Source organism: Geotrypetes seraphini, chromosome 10 (assembly GCF_902459505.1).
Source record: "Geotrypetes seraphini chromosome 10, aGeoSer1.1, whole genome shotgun sequence".
Classification (NCBI taxonomy): Eukaryota; Metazoa; Chordata; class Amphibia; order Gymnophiona; family Dermophiidae; genus Geotrypetes; species Geotrypetes seraphini.
In genome coordinates, this window is record NC_047093.1 from 105,840,786 (window position 1) to 105,860,199 (window position 19,414).

General features: G+C 42.8%; 1 protein-coding gene across 1 annotated transcript in view; it reads right to left on the reverse strand.

The window, feature by feature from the left end:
• The window catches only part of LOC117368424, a 199,568-nt gene that overhangs the window by 12,169 nt on the left and 167,985 nt on the right, over positions 1-19,414 (reverse strand). Inside the window, exon 15 of the mRNA XM_033962071.1 lies at positions 14,684-14,908. Coding sequence (XP_033817962.1) covers positions 14,684-14,908 — 225 coding nt within the window. The remainder of the gene's footprint in view (positions 1-14,683; positions 14,909-19,414) is intronic.

The following is a 19,414-nucleotide window of genomic DNA, read 5'->3' on the forward strand; positions in this document are numbered from 1 at the left end:
TGTGGGGCGATACTCCCCTCCAATTCTACTGAGCCGTGCTGTCACTGAGCCGCACCATTGCCAGAATGGGACCACCATTTTACCCTCCCCCTCTCCTTCCAAAAGTATTTTCTGCCACTGCTGGAATGGGACAATTTGAGCCGTGCTGCTTCCAGAGTGTGTAGGATGATTCATCATGGTCAATGCAGCACGGCTAAGATGAAATGTCCCATGATGAATCGTCCCATTCCAGGGTCTGCAAACAACGCTATCAAATATACCACTTTCCATATGAAGAATTTCAAGGAACAGGAGCGGAGTGGTTTTTTGAACATCTCTGTCCTTCCTACAAAAAGATGATAGCCTGGTATATTTGCGTTTCATCTATGGGAATCACTGAACAATGTCACTGTGATAGCAACAGCCAGATCATGAATTTTGTTGCTTGGACTATGAGCACTTGTGGTCATTACTTTCCAAGAACCTTTCAGTGGCAATGTAATTTTTTGTATAGTTGTTTTGCTAAGAAGTGAATTGCTAAGATTGTTATGTTAATCAGGTTTTCTATTCCGCCTTTACCTATTCAGTTCAAGGCTGGATTACATTACAAGAGGTTGGGTCAGTTACCCAGGAAGTTACAATGGACAGTTTAAAACGGACATTCAATATTGTTGCTAGTACTGATAGATCAATACAACTATCAATGCAGTTAGGTCATAGTTACATTGTTACAAGTACAAGGTCATTGTTGGCTCTTTGTTTTGTTCCAGGAGTTGCATTAGACAGTTTAAAAATGGGCTTTTACAATTGCCATTCAGTTACTTCAGGGCTGGCTCCTTGTCTTGGTACAAAAGTGCTTTAAAAAATTTCCTGAACCAGAGATAGTGGTTACAAGATCGTAGTGTAAGTGATAGTTGGTTCCAGCATTTTGCTAATTAATATTGGATGGATTATGTAATTTGTCTAGTAAACTTTATATTGCTGTATGCTGGAAATTTTAAGTAGAAAAGATTTCTGGTGGAATATCTGTTGGAGGCGCCCTGCTAGGTAGGCGGGGCATTCCCTGTCAGGATCTTAAAGGCAGTGATGCCCAATTTAAACTTTGATCCTTGTGGTTATGGCCAACCAATGTAGTTTCATATAGTAGGGCTAAACGTGTTCCGATTTCCATAATCCATATGAGTCTTATCCTACATTTTGACCTAGTTGAAGATGCAATAGTAACATTTTAGAGCAACTAACATAATATTATAGTAGTCTAGTCAAGATAGGATTAGGGATTGCACTAAGATTCAGAAAGCCTCCATTTCAAAGTATTATTTGATGGATCTTAGCTTTCTTTCCACAAGTAAAGATTGTTTTATTATTGATTGTATGTGGCTTTGCATGGCTAGATGGTTATCAATTTCTATTCTTAAGATTCAGGATTGCAGTTCTAATGGAAAGTCTGTGTTATATACTGTAATTCTCAAAGTGTAGCGTGGGTCAGTTGAGGGTCCTAGCCAAAGGAATTTGGATTTGTTCTTAGTTTGAGGTGGTGGGTTGAGGTCCAGCTTTCTATGATGTGGACACATTTCTTGACCATGGTGAGGGTATTGACTAACACAGTTGTTACAGGTAGTAGTTATTATATCATCTGCATAGACGAAATGTTTTATTCATGCATGATCTAGGTTGGCTCCCAAGGATTGCATTAGGAGGTTGAACACTGACAGTGAGAGAGGGGATCTTTGTGGGACCCCACTGGGAGAGTGCCAGCTAACATATAGTTCACCATCCTTACATATTGCATAGTGCTGAGTGGTTAGGAAGCCTGGGAACCAGGAGAGGATCAGGCCGCTTAATCCAAAATCATTGAAGATCTCAGACATTTGATCAAAGTGTACTAGGTCAAACACGCTGCTTAGGTCTAATTGGATTACATTTGCACTGTGACCCTTGCTTAGTAGTTCTTTGCCATATGTTAGTAGCACTGTGACCACTGTTGCAGTGTTTGATTTTTCCTGAATCTCGATTGTGAAGGTTAGAGGATGATGAAGCGTTGTAAATATCATTTGAGGTGTTCTGTGACATATCTCGCCATCATTTTGATAAGTAGGGGGATGGAAGCTACTGGCTAGTAATTGGTCACATCAAAGGGACTAAGTTTTGGGTTCATAGGAATGGAAGTTAAGATAATCTGGGGACAAGGCCAATTATTAGGTGATAGTTGAGGCATTGGGTCATTTTTCTTATGGTTGTTGGGGTAGCTGCTTTAATTAGGTAAGGCGGGCAGGTGTCGAGGCTGCAGTATTGTAGAAGACATTTTGTGTCTTTGAATGCAATCTCTTCAAAATCATTCCAAGATATATCTGCTGGGATTTCCATAGGTGGTTTTGTTTTAGTGTGTCTAGCTCAGTGGTCTCAAACTCAAACCCTTTGGATTTGTAGGTACTTGGAGGACCTCAGAAAAAAATAGTTAATGTCTTAAAGAAATTACAATTTTGCATGAGGTAAAATTCTTTATAGTTTATAAATCTTTCCTTTTAGCTAAGTCTTAATAATAATACTGTAATTTATAGCTAAAGAGACATTTGATCAAGAAACTGTTTTATTTTATTTTTGTGATTATGATAAACATACCGAGGGCCTCAAAATAGTATCTAGCGGGCCACATCTGGCACCCGGGCCACGAGTTTGTGACCACTAGTCTAGCTGGATTGGTGGTGGTGGTCTTGTGTGTGTTAGATTTTTGTTTTAAAAAAAGTTGGCTAGTTCTGGGGCAGTTGTAATAGAGGGGTTGTTGCCATTTGTGATCTTGTTCATGTTGGTTATGTTATCTAATATAGAGAACATTTTGTTGATTTTAAGATCATCTTCTGTGCTAGTCAGTTTAGAGTACAGTGGTACCTTGGTTTACAAGCATAATTTGTTCCAGAAGCATGCTCGTAAACCAAAACACTCGTATATCAAAGCGAGTTTCCCCATAGAAAATAATGGAAACTCGCATTGATACGTTCCCACCCTCCCCCCCCCCCCGAGGCCAGCGGCGCTGCTCTATTCCCCCCCCCTAACGAGAACCGGCATTGTTGCTTCCTCCGAAGGCCCCCCCCACGATCCGGCACCCTCCTCCCGCAATCGGGCACCTTCCCCCCCGCGATCCGGCACCCTCCCCCACTGCGATCCGGCACACCCCCCCCCCCGTGACCTGAAGTCCCCCAGACCCATCTGAACCCGGAGATCTCAGAGAGAACGTGAACTCGCAGGCCTTGAGCACGCGCAGATGCTCAAGGCCCAGCAGAGAAGAGGAGGCCGATCTTTGGGCACCGGTGCTGGTGCCGAGCTGAAAGTAAGAAGTGGGTTCGGGTGGGTCTGGGGGACTTCAGGTCGCAAACCGGTGCACTCGTAAACCGAGGTACCACTGTACTACTCTTTCTTCTTTTGTGTCAATAGTGATTTATAGTCTAGGATTTTCTGGTGCCATTTAGTTTTGTTTTCTGGGGACGTTTTTTTACCCCAGTGGTGCTCGGCTTGTCGGAAATCTCTTTTTAGGGACATAAATGCCGAGTCAAACCACTTCCCTTATGATCTTTGGATTCTTTTGCTGCATTTCAGTGGGGCTAGTTTGTTTAGGATTTGTTCATTGATCGTTTTACAGTGGTCCAGGAAGTCTTGGTCAGGGATGGGTATAATTAATAATGAGTTATCTATTTCATTCCAGTATGATTCAAGGGCTACTTTATTTCCATAATGAGGCTACTCATGGGGTTGGTTTGATTGATTCTTTTTCCAAAATATGGTGAATTTTAGGTGGAGGTGGTCTGACCAAGGTACTTTGGATAGGGAATCAAATTCTAGGTAGCTTGTGTTTTTTGTTGAAATGGAGGAGGCCCTTTTCGCGTATGGGTTGTTGAAACAAGGGTTTGAGGTCTAGCTCATTTAAGAGGTCGAGGAATTTCAGGGTTTGAGATTGAGTCCTGAAAATGTACTTATTCAATAAATTCTTATAAGACAAGATTTGTATTGAACAATTTATAAATTTGTATTTCCTAATATTGTCTTGGCTTCTTTGGGTTGTAAACCGCTTTGAACTGGAAGGTAATGTGGTATACAAATAAAAGTGCTATGTTATGTCTAGGTGGAGGCTGAGGTTGAGGATCTACAGGGCAAAGAAGAGGCACTGTGGATCAATTTGGAAAGGGGGGGGGGGGTCCAGCGTGATCCTGCTTCCTTTTATAAGACCCGCTGGGAACACTGTTTGGACACTGCTTTCACTATGGTACAATGGCCTTGGATTTTTAAATCCTTATTTCAAGTATTCATTGCAGCACATTTAAATGAGAATGGATATAAAATCTTTTATCAGTGGTATTTGACTCTAGCACATTTGTCCCGAGCGTTTCCTGATTCTTCCAACCTGTGGTGGCGTAAATGTGGTACTTTTTCCATATTTGATAGTCTTGTTCTGTGTTTCAGGACTTTTGGAGGCAAATGGTGGGTTCTCTGGAGGATATCCTACATGTGCCTTACTCGTGCCAGGCTCATGCCTATTTTCTTTTGCATGTGCGACCGCCTCATGTACCCCAGAGGATGCATAAGTTTGCTGTGGCTTTTTTGTTGCAGCAAAACTTGTGCTGGTACAATATTGGAAATGCTGGGAGACTCCGTTGCTCGAGGTGGTATATGCCATGTTAGATGGTATTTGCTTAATGTCAAAGCTAACCGCCTACAAAAATGAAAGGTTAGTTTCCAGATACAACTTTAGAGTCAGGAGTACAAATAAAGGGGAATGAGGATTGGGGGGGGGGGGGGGGGGGTGACACGCAAGCAGGGATGTTGAGTTGGTGTTCGTGAATTGACCAGGAAAGGGGGGAGGGCAGAAGGAGTAAGGGTTCAGAGAGCTTTATAGGGGTACTCAAAAGCTGTAAAGACCCAGGGGTTTCTTGCACCTGTGGTCTCTGAAATAACATTATTTTCATTTTTTGAACATTCAGCTTTAACCGGCTACCCTCCATACATTCCCTCACACTCACTATCACTATTTGCAGTCGTTCCTCCATTTCTCTCAAGTTCAACAGGGAGAAAGAGTAAAATACATTGGCATAAAGCCAGAAGATGACCTCGGAACTCTGCAGCAGCTTACATAGAGGGAGAAGGTATTGATTGAAAAGGGCAACCAAGAGTGCTGAACCCTGAGGCACAGCTGTCAGTAATGTACTATAGTGTGAAACTTCACCGTTTACTCCCAGCTTTTGCTGCCTGTTCAACAAAAATAACTGAAACCATGCTAGGACCATTCCTGTAATACCACAAGCTTCCAATCGACTTAATAGTATCTGATGGTCCAGCTTGTCAAAAGCTGCTGAAATGTCAAGAAAAATGGTCAGATATTGACCACCATTATTCAATCCCCTTCGCAACTCATCCAGCACTGAAATCAATAAGGTCTCAGTGTTATGAGGATGGTGGAAGGTATGTTGATGAATATAAATATGCACTGGTCTTGAATAAACTAGTCTAGCTGTCTGTAGACCAACTTTTCGAGAATTATTGCCAATACTGGCAACGAGGATATTGGTCGAAAGTTACAAATTTCCCAGATTCCCAACTTTTTGTCCTTAACAACAGGCTTGACAGTCATGATCTTCAATGCATCTGGGACAGTCCCCCCTTGTAAACAAAGATTCATCAGAGCCGTGATTCTTGGGACTATTTGTCTCCCCAAACGCCAGGGGGCAAATATCTACTGATGACGCTGTTGGTTTACAAGAGTTCAAGGCTATAGCCACCTCAGATTCTTCAACCTTCACAAAATACTCCCATTTAGCAGTCTTTTCAGCAGTGACAGTAACATCTACACTTCTTAATGGAATACATTGGAATATGGAAGGAACCTTTGACGCAAAAAAGATGTTAAGTTCGTCAGTGGAAAATGGGCTGAGTCCCTTGCCATGCTAGGTGCCAATGCAGATCCAAAATGTTTAGTACACTGGATTCTGTGGGCTTTAAGGAATCTCTTTTATATAGACACATATCACACTGAATGTCATGGTGCTCAGGACCCAAGCACTGAACATAGCAGTTATGATGGTCAGACCTGAAATGGTGCTATTGCACAGAGTATACTTCTTTAAAGCCACTTGGCACCTTCTTTGACATGGAGGGAAAAATGGCCAACACAAGGTCAAAAGGCTCAATGACTCAGGGAAATCGAGTGCTTGACATACTGAAAAGTGTCAACGCTTCTCAGTCTGCAGGGCCCGAAGGCCACAAAAACCATGAATTTGAAAAAAAATTTCTAAAAGAAAAATGAAATATGCAAGAAAAAAATACAAAATATGAAGTAAAATAACAAAACACCCACAAGGGAAGGCACGAAAAGGCATAAGAAATTTGGCGCTTTGAGGAGCGTGACAGAGCATCCTCTCTGCTCTGCAGAAAACTAAAGACTGTTGGTTCCAAGCTGGAGCATCAGGCAGGAAGGCACCTGCACATGTGCGGTAGGGGCATTGTCTCAAAAATTTAAAGTGCTATTACATTTGACAGTGTCTGTATTGCGCATTACTGTAAGTTTTATATTGTCATTGTTCTTACAATTCATAGTTTATCATTAGGTCTTATTAATCAGTTCATTATTTTGTTTATTTTATTTTGGTTTTAGTCTCCTGACGCAGGCCTTTGGCTGAAACACGAATCATGTCAAGTGATTCTGTATCATCTAATAAATTGATCCAACTACCATCCAATGGTTGTCGTCTCCTTCACTGTGACATTGCTTATCCTAAGAATAAGCAGTGGATTTCCCTAAGCCATCTCAATAATGGCCTATTGACTTCCCTTTTAGGAATTTATCCAAACCTTTTTTAAAGCCCGCTAAGCTAACTGATTTCACTACATTCTCCAGCAAAGAATTTCAGAGTTTAATTACACATTGTGGCCTGGATTCTGTAACCTGCAACTATGTTGGCAGCCACCTTAGAAGCAGCTGCTGATTGCATGTCAATCACTTGACAGTGCCGGTTACAGAATTGTGCCTGATGCAGCCAAGATGGGTGGCTGAAATATAGGCCTGGAAAACCCTGGCCTTCATTTCATCTGCCTATGCTGCCATGGAATCCTAAAGCTAGCCTTCAGCAGCCATAATCTGATTACGGAAGGGAAAGTTATCCTCGATCAACGGAGCCGGCGGGGCGCCATGAAGCCGGCAAGCCTTCCCCTTCCCAGTGCATCCTGGGATACACCAGGAAGAGGCCTAAGGCTCTGATTGGCCTAGGTGCCTAAGGCCCCTCCCATATACTGGGAGGGGCCAATGGGAGTCCTAGGCCCCTCCCAGTGTATCCCTAATTGGTCCAGGTGCCAATCAGAGCCTTAGGCCCCTGCCTCTGCATCCCAAAATGCATTGGGAGAGGGAAGGCCCGTCATTCTGAGCATGTGGCCCTATAGGAAGGAGGGAGTGGGCTTCTATCCTGCCGACTTGACATCCAAAGGTGCAGGGGTTGTTGGGGGATATAGGGAGATGTCAAGGGATGTTGGAAGATGTTGGGGGATGTGAGGAGATGTCAGGTGATGGGGGAAAGGTGTAGGGGATCGGTCGGTGGGTGGGTGTGAGAAGGAGCGAGAGACAATTTTTTTTCTTCCTGCTGATTCAGCTGATCTGGCAGGAGAATCCATCATCAGCTGAGCTGGCAGGACCAAACCAAAACCAGCTGAGCTGATGGGGATTCCCCCTGATGCAATCAGACAAGGTAGTCGGGTATGTCTGCAAAACTTGCTTTTGTTAGTTTTTCATGTGGATGTTTTTATTTTTGAAAATGGCCAAATAAGATAGACGTACTAAGGACCAAAACGTCTACAATGATCATTTTCAAAAATAAAAGATAGACACCTCGCAGTGTTCCCTCTAAGCGGGCGGGTGTTGTGAGCAAACTTTTTTCACTGTGAGCTAAAAATATCGGGCGCCAGCAAGTTATGAGCCAAATAAATATGTTGTCAAAGTTGCTGATACATGAGGACGAGGTATTCAAAGGAATTTTAGGCCTACACGCTAAATTAAATAACGTTAAATAATATTTTTAAGAACACAAAACAACGCATTAATTCTTGAAAGTACAAAATTCTTTATTTTTTTTTTTTTTTTTACCAGAAAAACTCAAATTTATTTTAAAACAGTCTACAGAAATTGTAGGGATGAAATGATATCTTAATAAATGTTTTACAACAAATGTAGTTATGTCTGTTACATCCATATGTGTAAACTGTAAATTAAAAACAGTCCAGAAGACAATACGTTTGATGCTTTCAATTTCTAGACAATCTATCAATTCCAGCTTCTACACAAAAGTATAAATACATTAAAACAAAATATTGAAAACCATTTTATTGGGCACAAAGTTTGCCTTCAGTGAGAAGAGTTCACTCAATATGTTGTAGAATAATTGTTGTGAAACTGGAATGGAATCAATTCTTCACTCAAGTTAGATATCATCAATATCTTCATCATCATCCCCAAGAAGAGGCGGTCGGAGCGTACGCGAGTCCGGCTGCCTCTCCTTGTTGGCGAGCTGAGCGGACCGTCGGGATCGACCCCCTGCACCCCCTAGGTACGCCTCTGCAAGTCTTGCCTTGCCCGGATTTGCCGCTCTCTTCCGGTGTTACTCCCCCCCCCCCACCCGACTCTCCTCTCGCCGCCCTGCCATCTGCCGTACGCCTCTTCCGATCGCCCCCCCTCCCTGCTCGCACCCCCACCCCGACGTCCGATTCCTCCCCCAGCCTCCCCTTACCTTTGCGACGCGTTACATGGACTGCCAGCTCGCCTGCTTGCAAGCACGTGTGTGCGCTGTGACGAGAAACTTGTGCGCTGCGATGTAATATTTTGTGCGCCAGCGCACGCCAGCGCAGCTTAGCGGGAACACTGGACACCTGGCTGTTTTGAAAATGGACATTTTCTCTACTGGATTTCTGGACGTTTTTTCCAAAATGTCCAAATTAGACTTAGATGTCAGTAATGTAAGAGAACTGCATAGTGGGGGAAGAGAACTTTGAACTCTTTCCTGTCTAGTTCTCAGACACTATTAGTATAGCTATTGCTTAAGATTTCAAAACCTTCACTTGATTCTAAGCTCTTTAGAGGGGTTCTGTTACACGGGAGGGACAAAATATCTTGGGAGGTTTGCTCCTTGCTCCCTGAGCCAGCAGCTACTGTTAAAGGTTCAGTGGATAGGTGAATCATGAGTGTTTGTATGAATGATTGAGCTCAGTGCACAGTTGAAGAGAGATAGTGATTAGCAAAGCACAGGATTGCCTTGCAATTCAGAACAGTGGCAGTTTATTTTTAAGGAAGGAAGATAAAGGCACACACTAGTCCAGGGAAGGGCACAGTCAAGCCTGGAACCTAAGAGGCTAGATCTAAAAGCCTACAGTGAACTGTTTGATACAGTTTATGAGAATAACAGTTTGGCAAGAAGCTACAATACTTGAAAACCCCAGGATTCGTGAAAACTGTATAAAGCTGTACTAACTCCATTTGTGTTGAAGTCAAGGGTGGATAGTTAACCTTGTGACTGTGTTACAAAATGAGATTTTTTTGAAGCAGCTACCTGCTGTTCCTACTCCACAAAGCAATTAAGTCACATGTTTCCATCCATTTGCAAAAAATATTCTTTGAAAATATATGTTCAAATCTTTTGCGTTTCAAGGAATGAAACTATGGAACCAGCTTCCCTTTCAAATTAGGCAAATTGGCTGCTACTATTCTTTTAGAACTTTAAAATATTTACAGTAGAACCTGGGTTATCTGGCACCCATGGGGATTGGTGGATATTGGATAACTGTTTTTCTGGTTAATTGAGAATGTGCTAGAAACCTTGTCTAACATACTCTCAATTCCCCCCCTCTCTCCTGCCCCAAAGCACCAGCGCTGCAGCGGACCTGAGCCAGAAATCTTATCTAACACACTCTCAATTCCCTCCCCTCTCTCCTGCCCCAAAGCACAAGCGCTGCAGCGGACCTGAGCCACAAAGCCCTCCTCTCTTCCTTCCTCCCTCAAGCTCCACAGTGGCAAAAGCAGGTGGCAGTCGGAAGTGACACATCAGAGGAAAGGCCCTGCCAGGGCTGGCCGCAAGCAGCCTGTATTGAGGCTGCCTTATACTGACCAGCTGTGCTCAGGTAAGGAAGGGTGAGAAGGAGGGAGCGAGGGAGTTTACAGCCCAGGACTGCCACCTGCTTCTGCCACTTTGGGGCTTAAGGGAGGAAGGGGGGGAGGGAGGAGGGCTTTGCAGCTAAGCACCACTGCTGTGCTGGTGTTTCAGAGCAGGAGGGAGGGGGTTTAATAGCTGCTTTGGGGCTTGAGGGAGGGAGGGAGGATTTACGGCTCAGGCTGGTGCTTCAGGGAACATTTTTTTTTCCACTGGCGATTTTTTTTGCCAGTTGTGTGAGAGACCCGGTTAACTGAGACTCTACTGTATTCTCTGATATAATATAATACCATTGCCAACGGTAGTTTTAAAAGAAACTTTTATTTATTTTTAGCATTCTGTAGGAACTTGCTAAGAATGGGTATTCTCCTCTAATTGGATTTCTTGTGATTATATGGGTCTGACAATTAAGTTTGTGAACTCATCCCAGAAAAAGTGCTACATACCTCACTGTTGAATATCACCATGGTCACCTTTGAAGTACTCCCCTTGGGAAACTATAATAATAATAGGCGGTTTACAACAAGAAGTGCTGGACAATCAGCGAAGAGGTTACAATTCAAAGTCATCAATACAATCTTACATAATGGAAGAAGTGGAAAGTTATATAGGTTACTTAGATTACTGGTTGAATTAACAGAGCTTTAAAAATTCTTCATTTACAAATCGGTTGAACAAACTCGTTTTTATCAATTTTCCTAAATTTGAAGTAGGTTGAGGAATGCATGATAATGTTACTCAGCCAGTCATTCCATTTGCCTGCCTGGAAGGCAAGGGTTCTGTCCAGGAATCTTTTGTAGTGGCAAGCCTTTATATTTGGATATGTGAACAGATGTATTCTTCGTGTGGACCTAATAGAACTAGCGAGGTTAAATTGAGAAACCAGGTAAGTGGGGGCCAGACCAAATATTGACTTATAACACAGACAAGAGAACTTAAACAAAATTCACGCCTCCAGGGGCAGCCAGTAGAGTTTTTGATAATAGAGGCTTATATGTTTCCATTTCTTCAGCCCAAAAATCAGTCGAACTGCCTAATTTTGGAACTCTTTTTCTGGATTGCCAATCAGAGCTGTCATCATATTACCCTTGATATGCTGAATATCATCATAATGCCTTCCTTTCAATATTTCCTTTATCTTTGGGTAAAGAAAAAAATCATTGGGAGCCAGATCAGGTGAGTAGGGAGGGTGTTCCAATACAGTTATTTGTTTTCTGGTTAAAAACTCCTTCATAGACACTGCTGTGTGAGCTGGTGCATTGTCATGATACAAGAGCCACAAGTTGTTGGCGAAAAGTTCAGGTTGTTTTTGTCTAATTTTTTCACACGGTCTTTTCAGTACTTCCAAATAGTAAACTTGATTAACTGTTTGTCCAGTTTGTACAAATTCATAACGAACAATCCCTCTGATATCAAAAAATGTTAACAGCATCGTTTTGACTCTTGATTTGGACTGACAGAACATTTTTGGTCGTGGAGAACTGGCTGACTTCCATTGTGCAATTAGATCCTTTGTTTCAGGGTCATATTGGTATATCCAATGTTTCATCACCAATGATAACACAGCCCAAAACATCATCTTGCCTTTCCAAAAGGTCTTGGCAAACTTCGACTTTCCTCTGTTTTTGTTCATCGGTGAGCTCCTTCGGGACCATTTTTGCACACACCTTTCTCATGCATTTTACGTTAAGATTTTCCTGTTTCTCTATCGATGTTTAATTGGTCTACTATGCTTCTCACAGTCAGCCAACGATTTTGAAGTACAATTCGACAAATTTTTGCAATGTTTTTGTCAGTTCTGCTTGTTACTAGTCACCTTGACCTTTCTTCATCAGTGACGCTTTCTCTCCATCAGAAAAATGTTTAATCCACTTGTACACTGCCGTTTTCTTCATGGCATTATCCCCATAAACTTGGACTAACATGTCCTTCCACTCTTGCCATGTTTAACAAGAAATTTAATGTTTGTTCATTGCTCTAATTCAAGCTTCGATATTCTTGCAATGGCACACAAAAACACGCAACAACAATAATGAACACCACACATTGATGTGAACACAGCTGTGAGACATTGATATATCAAGGTTATGAACCTTACTGAGTTGTTTTACAGTAGAGAGCTGCACGGGAACGGGGACGATGGGAATCCTGCAGGGATCCCGTGGGTTCCCCCTTCAGGTCGCGGGGAACCCATGGGGACACCCCCTAGGGTCACAGGGATCCCGTGGGGACGCCCCCTAGAGTCGCGGGGTTGGATGCGAGGCTCGTCTTCTCCCTACCTGCCCTGACGCAGCACACAGCCGATCGGAACGGAAGACTTCCACGATGTCAGCGCTGATGTCGGAGGGAGGGATTAAGCAAAGCACTCCCTCCCTCCGACGTCAGCGCTGACATCGGGAAGACTTCCGTTCCGATCAGCTGTGTGCTGCGATCGGCAGTGGCGTACCAAGGGGGGAAGGGCGGTCCGCCCCAGGTGAAGCCATAGGGGAGGGGTGCACAGCCGGCCAGGTCCCCTTACCTTTGTGGTGCTTCCTCCGACCGACCGACAACAGGCCCGGTCCGACAAACCTCCCTGCCCTGTAGCTGCGAATCTAAATTACTTTCTTACAGCAGCTTCAATACTCCAGCTGCTGTAAGAAGGTAATTTAGATTGGCGGCTACAGGGCAGGGAGGTTTGTTGGACCGGGCCTGTTCTGTTGTCAGTCGGGCGGGGAAGCGCCACAAAGGTAAGGGGCAGGGAGGGAGAAAGGGAGGAAAGGTGGAGTGGAGAGGAAAAGACGCTTAAGGTAAAACTGAGGGGAGAGAAGGACGCTGAAAGCACTGGGGAAGACAAAGGGGTGGAGAAGGACGCTGAAAGGACATGGGGAAGATGGGGGGCGGGGAGAAGGACGCTGAAAGGACATGGGGAAGACAGAGGGGGGAGAAGGACGCTGAAAGCACATGGGGAAGACAAACGGGTGGAGAAGGACGCTGAAAGGACATGGGGAAGATGGGGGAGAAGGACGCTGAAAGGACATGGGGAAGACGGAGGGGGAGAAGGACACTGAAAGGCCATGGGGAAGACGGGGGGAGAAGGAAGCTGAAAGGACATGGGGAAGATAGAGGGGGGAGAAGGACACTGAAAGCACATGGGGAAGACGGAGGGGAGAGAAGGACGCCGACAGGACATGGGGAAGATGGGGGGAGAAGGACGTTGAAAGGAAATGGGGAAGAGAGAGTGGGGAGAAGACGCTGGCAGGGAAGAAGACAGAGATGCCAGACTATGGGGGGAGCGGAGGGAAGAAGATGGGTGCCAGACCAATTTGGAATGGGGGAGAAAGGGAGAGGCAGAGTAACAGAGCAAATGGAAGACACAGAGAGAAGAGAGATAGTGGATGGAAGGAATTGAATGAGAACATGAGGAAAGCAGAAACCAGGCAACAAAGGTAGGAAAAAAATTCTATTTCTTTTTTTTTTTTTTTTGCTTTAGGATAAAGTAGTATATTAGTTGTGTTTATAAAAATTTATAACATTAGAGGCTCTGGTTTACAAAGTTATGTATTCTTCCCAATTAATATTTCCAAATTAATAAAGTCTTTTTGCTTATCTGTAAATGGGTTTCTACCAGAGCCTTTAATTCAGTAGCATAATTAAATGAAATAACTATTTCTGTAGTTTATGGGGACGGAGGGGATTCCTCGCGGGGACGGGTGGGGATGGAGGGATTCCTCGCGGGGACGGGTGGGATTCCTCATGGGGACGGATGGGACTTTGGCGGGGTCGGGTGGGGACAGGTGGGATTTCTGTCCCCTCGCAACTCTCTATTTTACAGTGCTGCCAATTTAAGGGCACGGAGGCAAGTTCATGAACTTAATTGTCAGACCTCATAATTCAAGTTTCATATTTTTATTTTATTTTTGTTTGATGAATCGCTTATTTAGTTTTACTAAGCGAGATACAACATTAATAATAATAATAATTTTAAAAAAGCATGTATTTAAACATATCGTTTAAAATTTAAAATAATGGGTTAAATGGACAAACTTACAGACTAATAAATACACAAGGTAAGTAGGGGTAGAACTACAATTCAATAATTTAAAGAACAGAAGACAGCCATAAATGGAAAGAACATTAGAGAGGCAAAAGTGGAAGCCTGAAGAAAAAAAAACAAAAAACCAACCCTAATGTATCTAATTAGAATAATGCATCTAATTAGAATACAGACTATAAAATACCATATAGTATAGTACATGCTCACTTCCACACATGCAAAAACAGCTTCTAAAACTGTCTTCTTTGTGCCCAAATAGGTGCTAGAAGTCTTCCACGTTTATTTGCATATTGCAGAAGCAATGTCTGAGTGTGTGCGCATGAAAGTCTGAGGATAACTGTGCAACAGAGAAACTGGTCTATATATTTATTACAGAGTTTGTGTGTGTAACAAACACTGTTGAAGGTTTTGAAAACTAGAGAGGTGTGGCACTTTCTTTTATTTCTAATGATTTTTAGATAAATATCCATAAGTACCATGCAAAATTATTACTATATACCTGTGGGTATGCTTGCATCTGTGCTCCAACGGTACCAGAGGTTTTCCCCATGCTGGGTGTCACTGTTACGCAGGGCACAAATGCTCACAAGATGCTCCGCCCACTTCTGGGCCTCGTGAGCAAGGTCAGATGACAGCACTAAAGCACGTGCTCCATGGAGACTTCGGTATTTGTTGTGCTCACTGAGAAGTTCTTTCATGAAGGCCTTGTGCTCTCTCTCTGCCACTGCAAAACACATAGTTATATTAATATGCACCTTCCTCCTCTATATGCACCACTGGGCAATTATTGTTCTCTAAAGGCATTTAGCTAAAGTGCTAATCCAGTGTTAAAAATTGTAGCAGTATAAACAAACAAGGAAAAGCATGTAAAACACATGAAAAAAAATCTATGTATTAATAAAAGCTAATGAATACACATGGCTTAAAAAAACACACTGGGAAACTATCTAGGTTGCTGTATTTTAGTAAAATTTAAAACAAACTCAGCGAAGATGGTGATTAAATAACTACAATAAACATAAAAAAATATGTCACAAGATCCGATTGTTCTATGCTGTATGTATCTTAAGTGACAATAATAATGTTAAACAATGACCTAAAGTGGTATAGAGCAGCAGAAACTCAAAATTATAATACATGTTCTCCATAGGTGTAAAACCAAATAGAGAACAATACTTTTCCTACGACCATATGGCTGCCTAAAATGGAGTCTACCCCTAGAGCTCAGAACAGCACAGGAGAGAAGCAGAAAGGGGGTGTTCAGCCAGCATGATAAAGCAATGAACACTGGGATCATGACTTAAAGGTACAGGCACTATTTAAAGATCTAAGCAATGCCATGTATGCACTTCAATACAAATACCTTGCTCCCAGGAATGTGGGGGGGGAGAGCATATGTAAAAGTTTATATAAATAAAAATGTCAAAGCATGTAGGGATAAATATTTGTATCTCAGGACAAGCAGGTATAATATTAGCACATATGGATAACGTCAACCATGGAACATGATATGAACAGATACCAAGTGTACTGTCACTTTAAAATTTAAATCTTCCCCATTTTGTTTGCACAGGGTATAATCCACTTCAACCTGGACGCAGGGGCGAAACATCGGTCCAGAATGACGGCCATGGCACTGAACTTCCGAAAAGGGAATTACGAAGGGATGAGACTCATGGTGGGGAAGAAGATTAAGAAGAGGATAAACACTGTAAAAATGCTAGAGCAAGCTTGGACCCTTTTTAAGGACACAGACAGTCACCGAGGCGCAAAATCTATATATGCCGCGTATCAACAAGGGATCCAAGAGGAAAAAAAACAAGGAACCATCGCGGCTCACAAGGTGAAGGAAGCGATCAGAGACAAGAAAACCTCGTTTAAGGAATGGAAAAGGTCAAGAACGGACAAAAATTGGAATAAGCACAAACATCAACACAGGTGCCATGAGGCGGTAAAAGGGCCAAAAGAGATTATGAGGATAAAATAACCAAGGAGGTGAAAAACTTCAAGCCGTTCTTTCGATATATTAAGGGGAAAGGACCCGCGAGGGAAGCAGTGGGACCGTTGGATGACCGTGGAATAAAGGGAGTGATAAAAGAGGACAAAGCAATCGCCGACAAACTGAACACATTTTTTGCGTCTGTATTTACCGAAGAGGATATGCACAGCATACCGGAACCCATCAGGCTATTTGCTGGAAACAAAGACGGGAAACTGACAGGGTTAACGGTCAGTCTAGAAGAGGTATGCAGGCAGATAGATAGGCTTAAGAGCGATAAATCCCAGGGACCAGATGGCATCCATCCGAGGATCATCAAGGAACTGAAAGGGACTATAGCGGAACTGCTTCAACTAGTAGCCAACCTATCGATCAAATCGGGAAAGATTCCAGAGGACTGGAAGGTGGCGAATGTTATGCCGATCTTCATAAAAGGTTTGAGGGGCGACCTGGGAAACTACAGACCAGTGAGGCTGACCTCGGTACTGGGAAAGATGATAGAGGCGCTGATAAAGGACCGCATCATTGATCACCTTGATGGACACGGGCTGATGAGGACTAGCCAGCACGGTTTCAGCAAAGGCAGATCTTGTTTGACGAACTTGCTGTACCACTTTGGGAGTAAACAGGCAGATAGACAAAGGTGACCCGGTCGACATTGTATAACTGGATTTTCAGAAGGCGTTCGACAAGGTTCCGCATGAACGACTATTTCGGAAAACTGCGAGCCATGGAATCGAGGGTGAAATACTCATATGGATTAAAAACTGGCTGGAGCATAGGAAACAGAGAGTGTGGGTAAATGGACAATACTCGAACTGGAAGAGCATCACCAGTGGGGCGCCGCAGGGCTCGGTGCTTAGACCCATGCTCTTCAACATCTTTATAAATGATCTGGACATTGGTATGACGAGTGAAGTGATTAAATTTGTGGACAATACGAAGTTATTCAGAGAAGTGAAGACACAAGGGGATTGCGGAGATCTGCAACATGACATAATCAAGCTCGAGAAATGGGCATCAACATGGCAAATGAGGTTCAACGTGGATAAGTGTAAAGTGATGCATGTTGGTAACAAAAATCTCATGCACAAATACAAGATGTCCGTGGCGGTACTTGGAGAGACCTCCCAGGAAAGAGATTTGGGAGTTCTGATTGAGAAGTCAATGAAGCTGTCTGCACAATGTGCGATGGCGGCGAAAAGAGTGAACAGAATGCTAGGAATGGGGATCATGAACAGATCGGAGAAGGTTATCATGCGCCTGTACTGGGCCATAGTGCGCCCTCACCTGGAGTACTGTGTCCAGCACTGTCCGCCGTACATGAAGAAGCACATGGTACTATTCGAAAGGGTCCAGAGAAGAGCGACTAAAATGGTTAAAGGGCTGGAGGAGTTGCAGTACAGTGAGAGATTAGAGAAACTGGGCCTCTTCTCCCTCGAAAAGAGGAGATTGAGAGGGGACATGATCGAAACATTCAAGATACTGATGGGGAATAGACTTAGCAGATAAAGACAGGTTGTTCACCCTCTCCAAGGTAGGGAGAACGAGAGGGCACTCTCTAAAATTGAAAGGGGATAGATTCTGTACAAACATAAGGAAGTTCTTCTTCACCCAGAAAGTGATAGAAAACTGGAACACTCTCCCGGAGTCTGTCATAGGGGAAAACACCCTCCAGGGATTCAAGACAAAGTTGGACAAGTTCCTGCTCAACTGGAAAGTACGCAGATGAGGCTGGGCTCATTTAGAGCACCTATGACAAAGACGATGGAGTTGTATGTTGTTATTGTCAAGATGCCAAAGCAACTGGAAAATTCTCTACTGGAAAAATATGGGATGATGTTTGGAAACTGGACTTTCTGAAACGCCATCTATCAAGTAAATCTCATACCGACAGTATTAGGAAACTCAGAAGTAAAAATCCGAATTTAAGATGCGGACTGGTTAACATGTTGCTTGAAAGTCCAACCAAAAAAGAAAACAGGCAAATTAGTAATGAACGGAAGCGTTCCAGTCCTGATGAAATTAAGGTTCTTGTCGACAGTGTTGTGCTGGCCATTAAGATGAATATCTCAATGCTCTCTGTTCAAGATATCAATGAGCACATGGCAAAGTATGTTAGTATACCTGATAGCTGGAGAAGCAAAAACTATGCGTTTGAATTTCTTGGAATTATCAATGGCATCGTGCAAGATGATTGTATGGCAGACATTAAATTAGCAATGTATCATATGTTAACTGTTGATGAAAGCACAGACATTTCTGTCAACAAGTACTTAATACTCTACTTTAAGTATCGGCCAGTCAATTTAAATGAGTATAGGACATCATTTGATGGGATGCTACAGTTGGAAGCATGTGATGCTACATCAATAGTAACAGCAATTAGGGAATTCTATAGGAAACATGAACTTGACCTGAATAAAATGGTTATGTTCACCTCTGATGGTGCCTCTGTTATGTTGGGCAAAAAAGATGGTGTTGCAGCACAGCTGAGAAAAGACATTCCACATTTAGTGCAGCAAAATTGTGTTGCACATCAGGAAGATTTGGGACTTTCTGATTCATGGAAAGAAGTAAAATTGATGAAAGAAGTAGAAACTGTAATGAGAACTGTATACACGGTGTTCTGTCGGTCTTCTACTAAACGATACAAATTTCAAGAAATAGCAGATGCATCTGAATGTGAATCAATTGCTTTCAGACCTCTGACTGAAGTGTGCACTTAAAGCAATTATTCGAAATTATGATCCCCTGTTAAAATATTTTGAAGAAGACAAAGATAATGATCCTATTGCAAAGTACTGTTATAAGAAGCTGAACAGTGAACAATTTCATATTACACTTGAATGATGTCTTATCAGAACTGGCTTCCTTAACCATGGCATTTCAAAAACGTGGTTTGACACCAATGGAAGCTTATCTTCTTGCACAGGGTAAATTGAACAAACTTTGAATGCAATACTTAGGCGACAAGGTTAAGTGGAGTGATAAAGTCAACAGTCTTCTTGACAACAGGATGAGGTCTGGAGAAAAAGTTTCAGTGGATACTAATTCCATATTAACCTTCATCAACATCCTATGTTTGCATCTGGGTGAAAGATTTCCTGAAAATGAAGTTGAGGAATGGTCTGCTTTTGACTGTACAGCAATATCACAATGCAACTTTGACTTCGGAAATGGACATATCAGATCTTTTTGTTTAAAGTATAAACAATTTCTTCTGGAGGA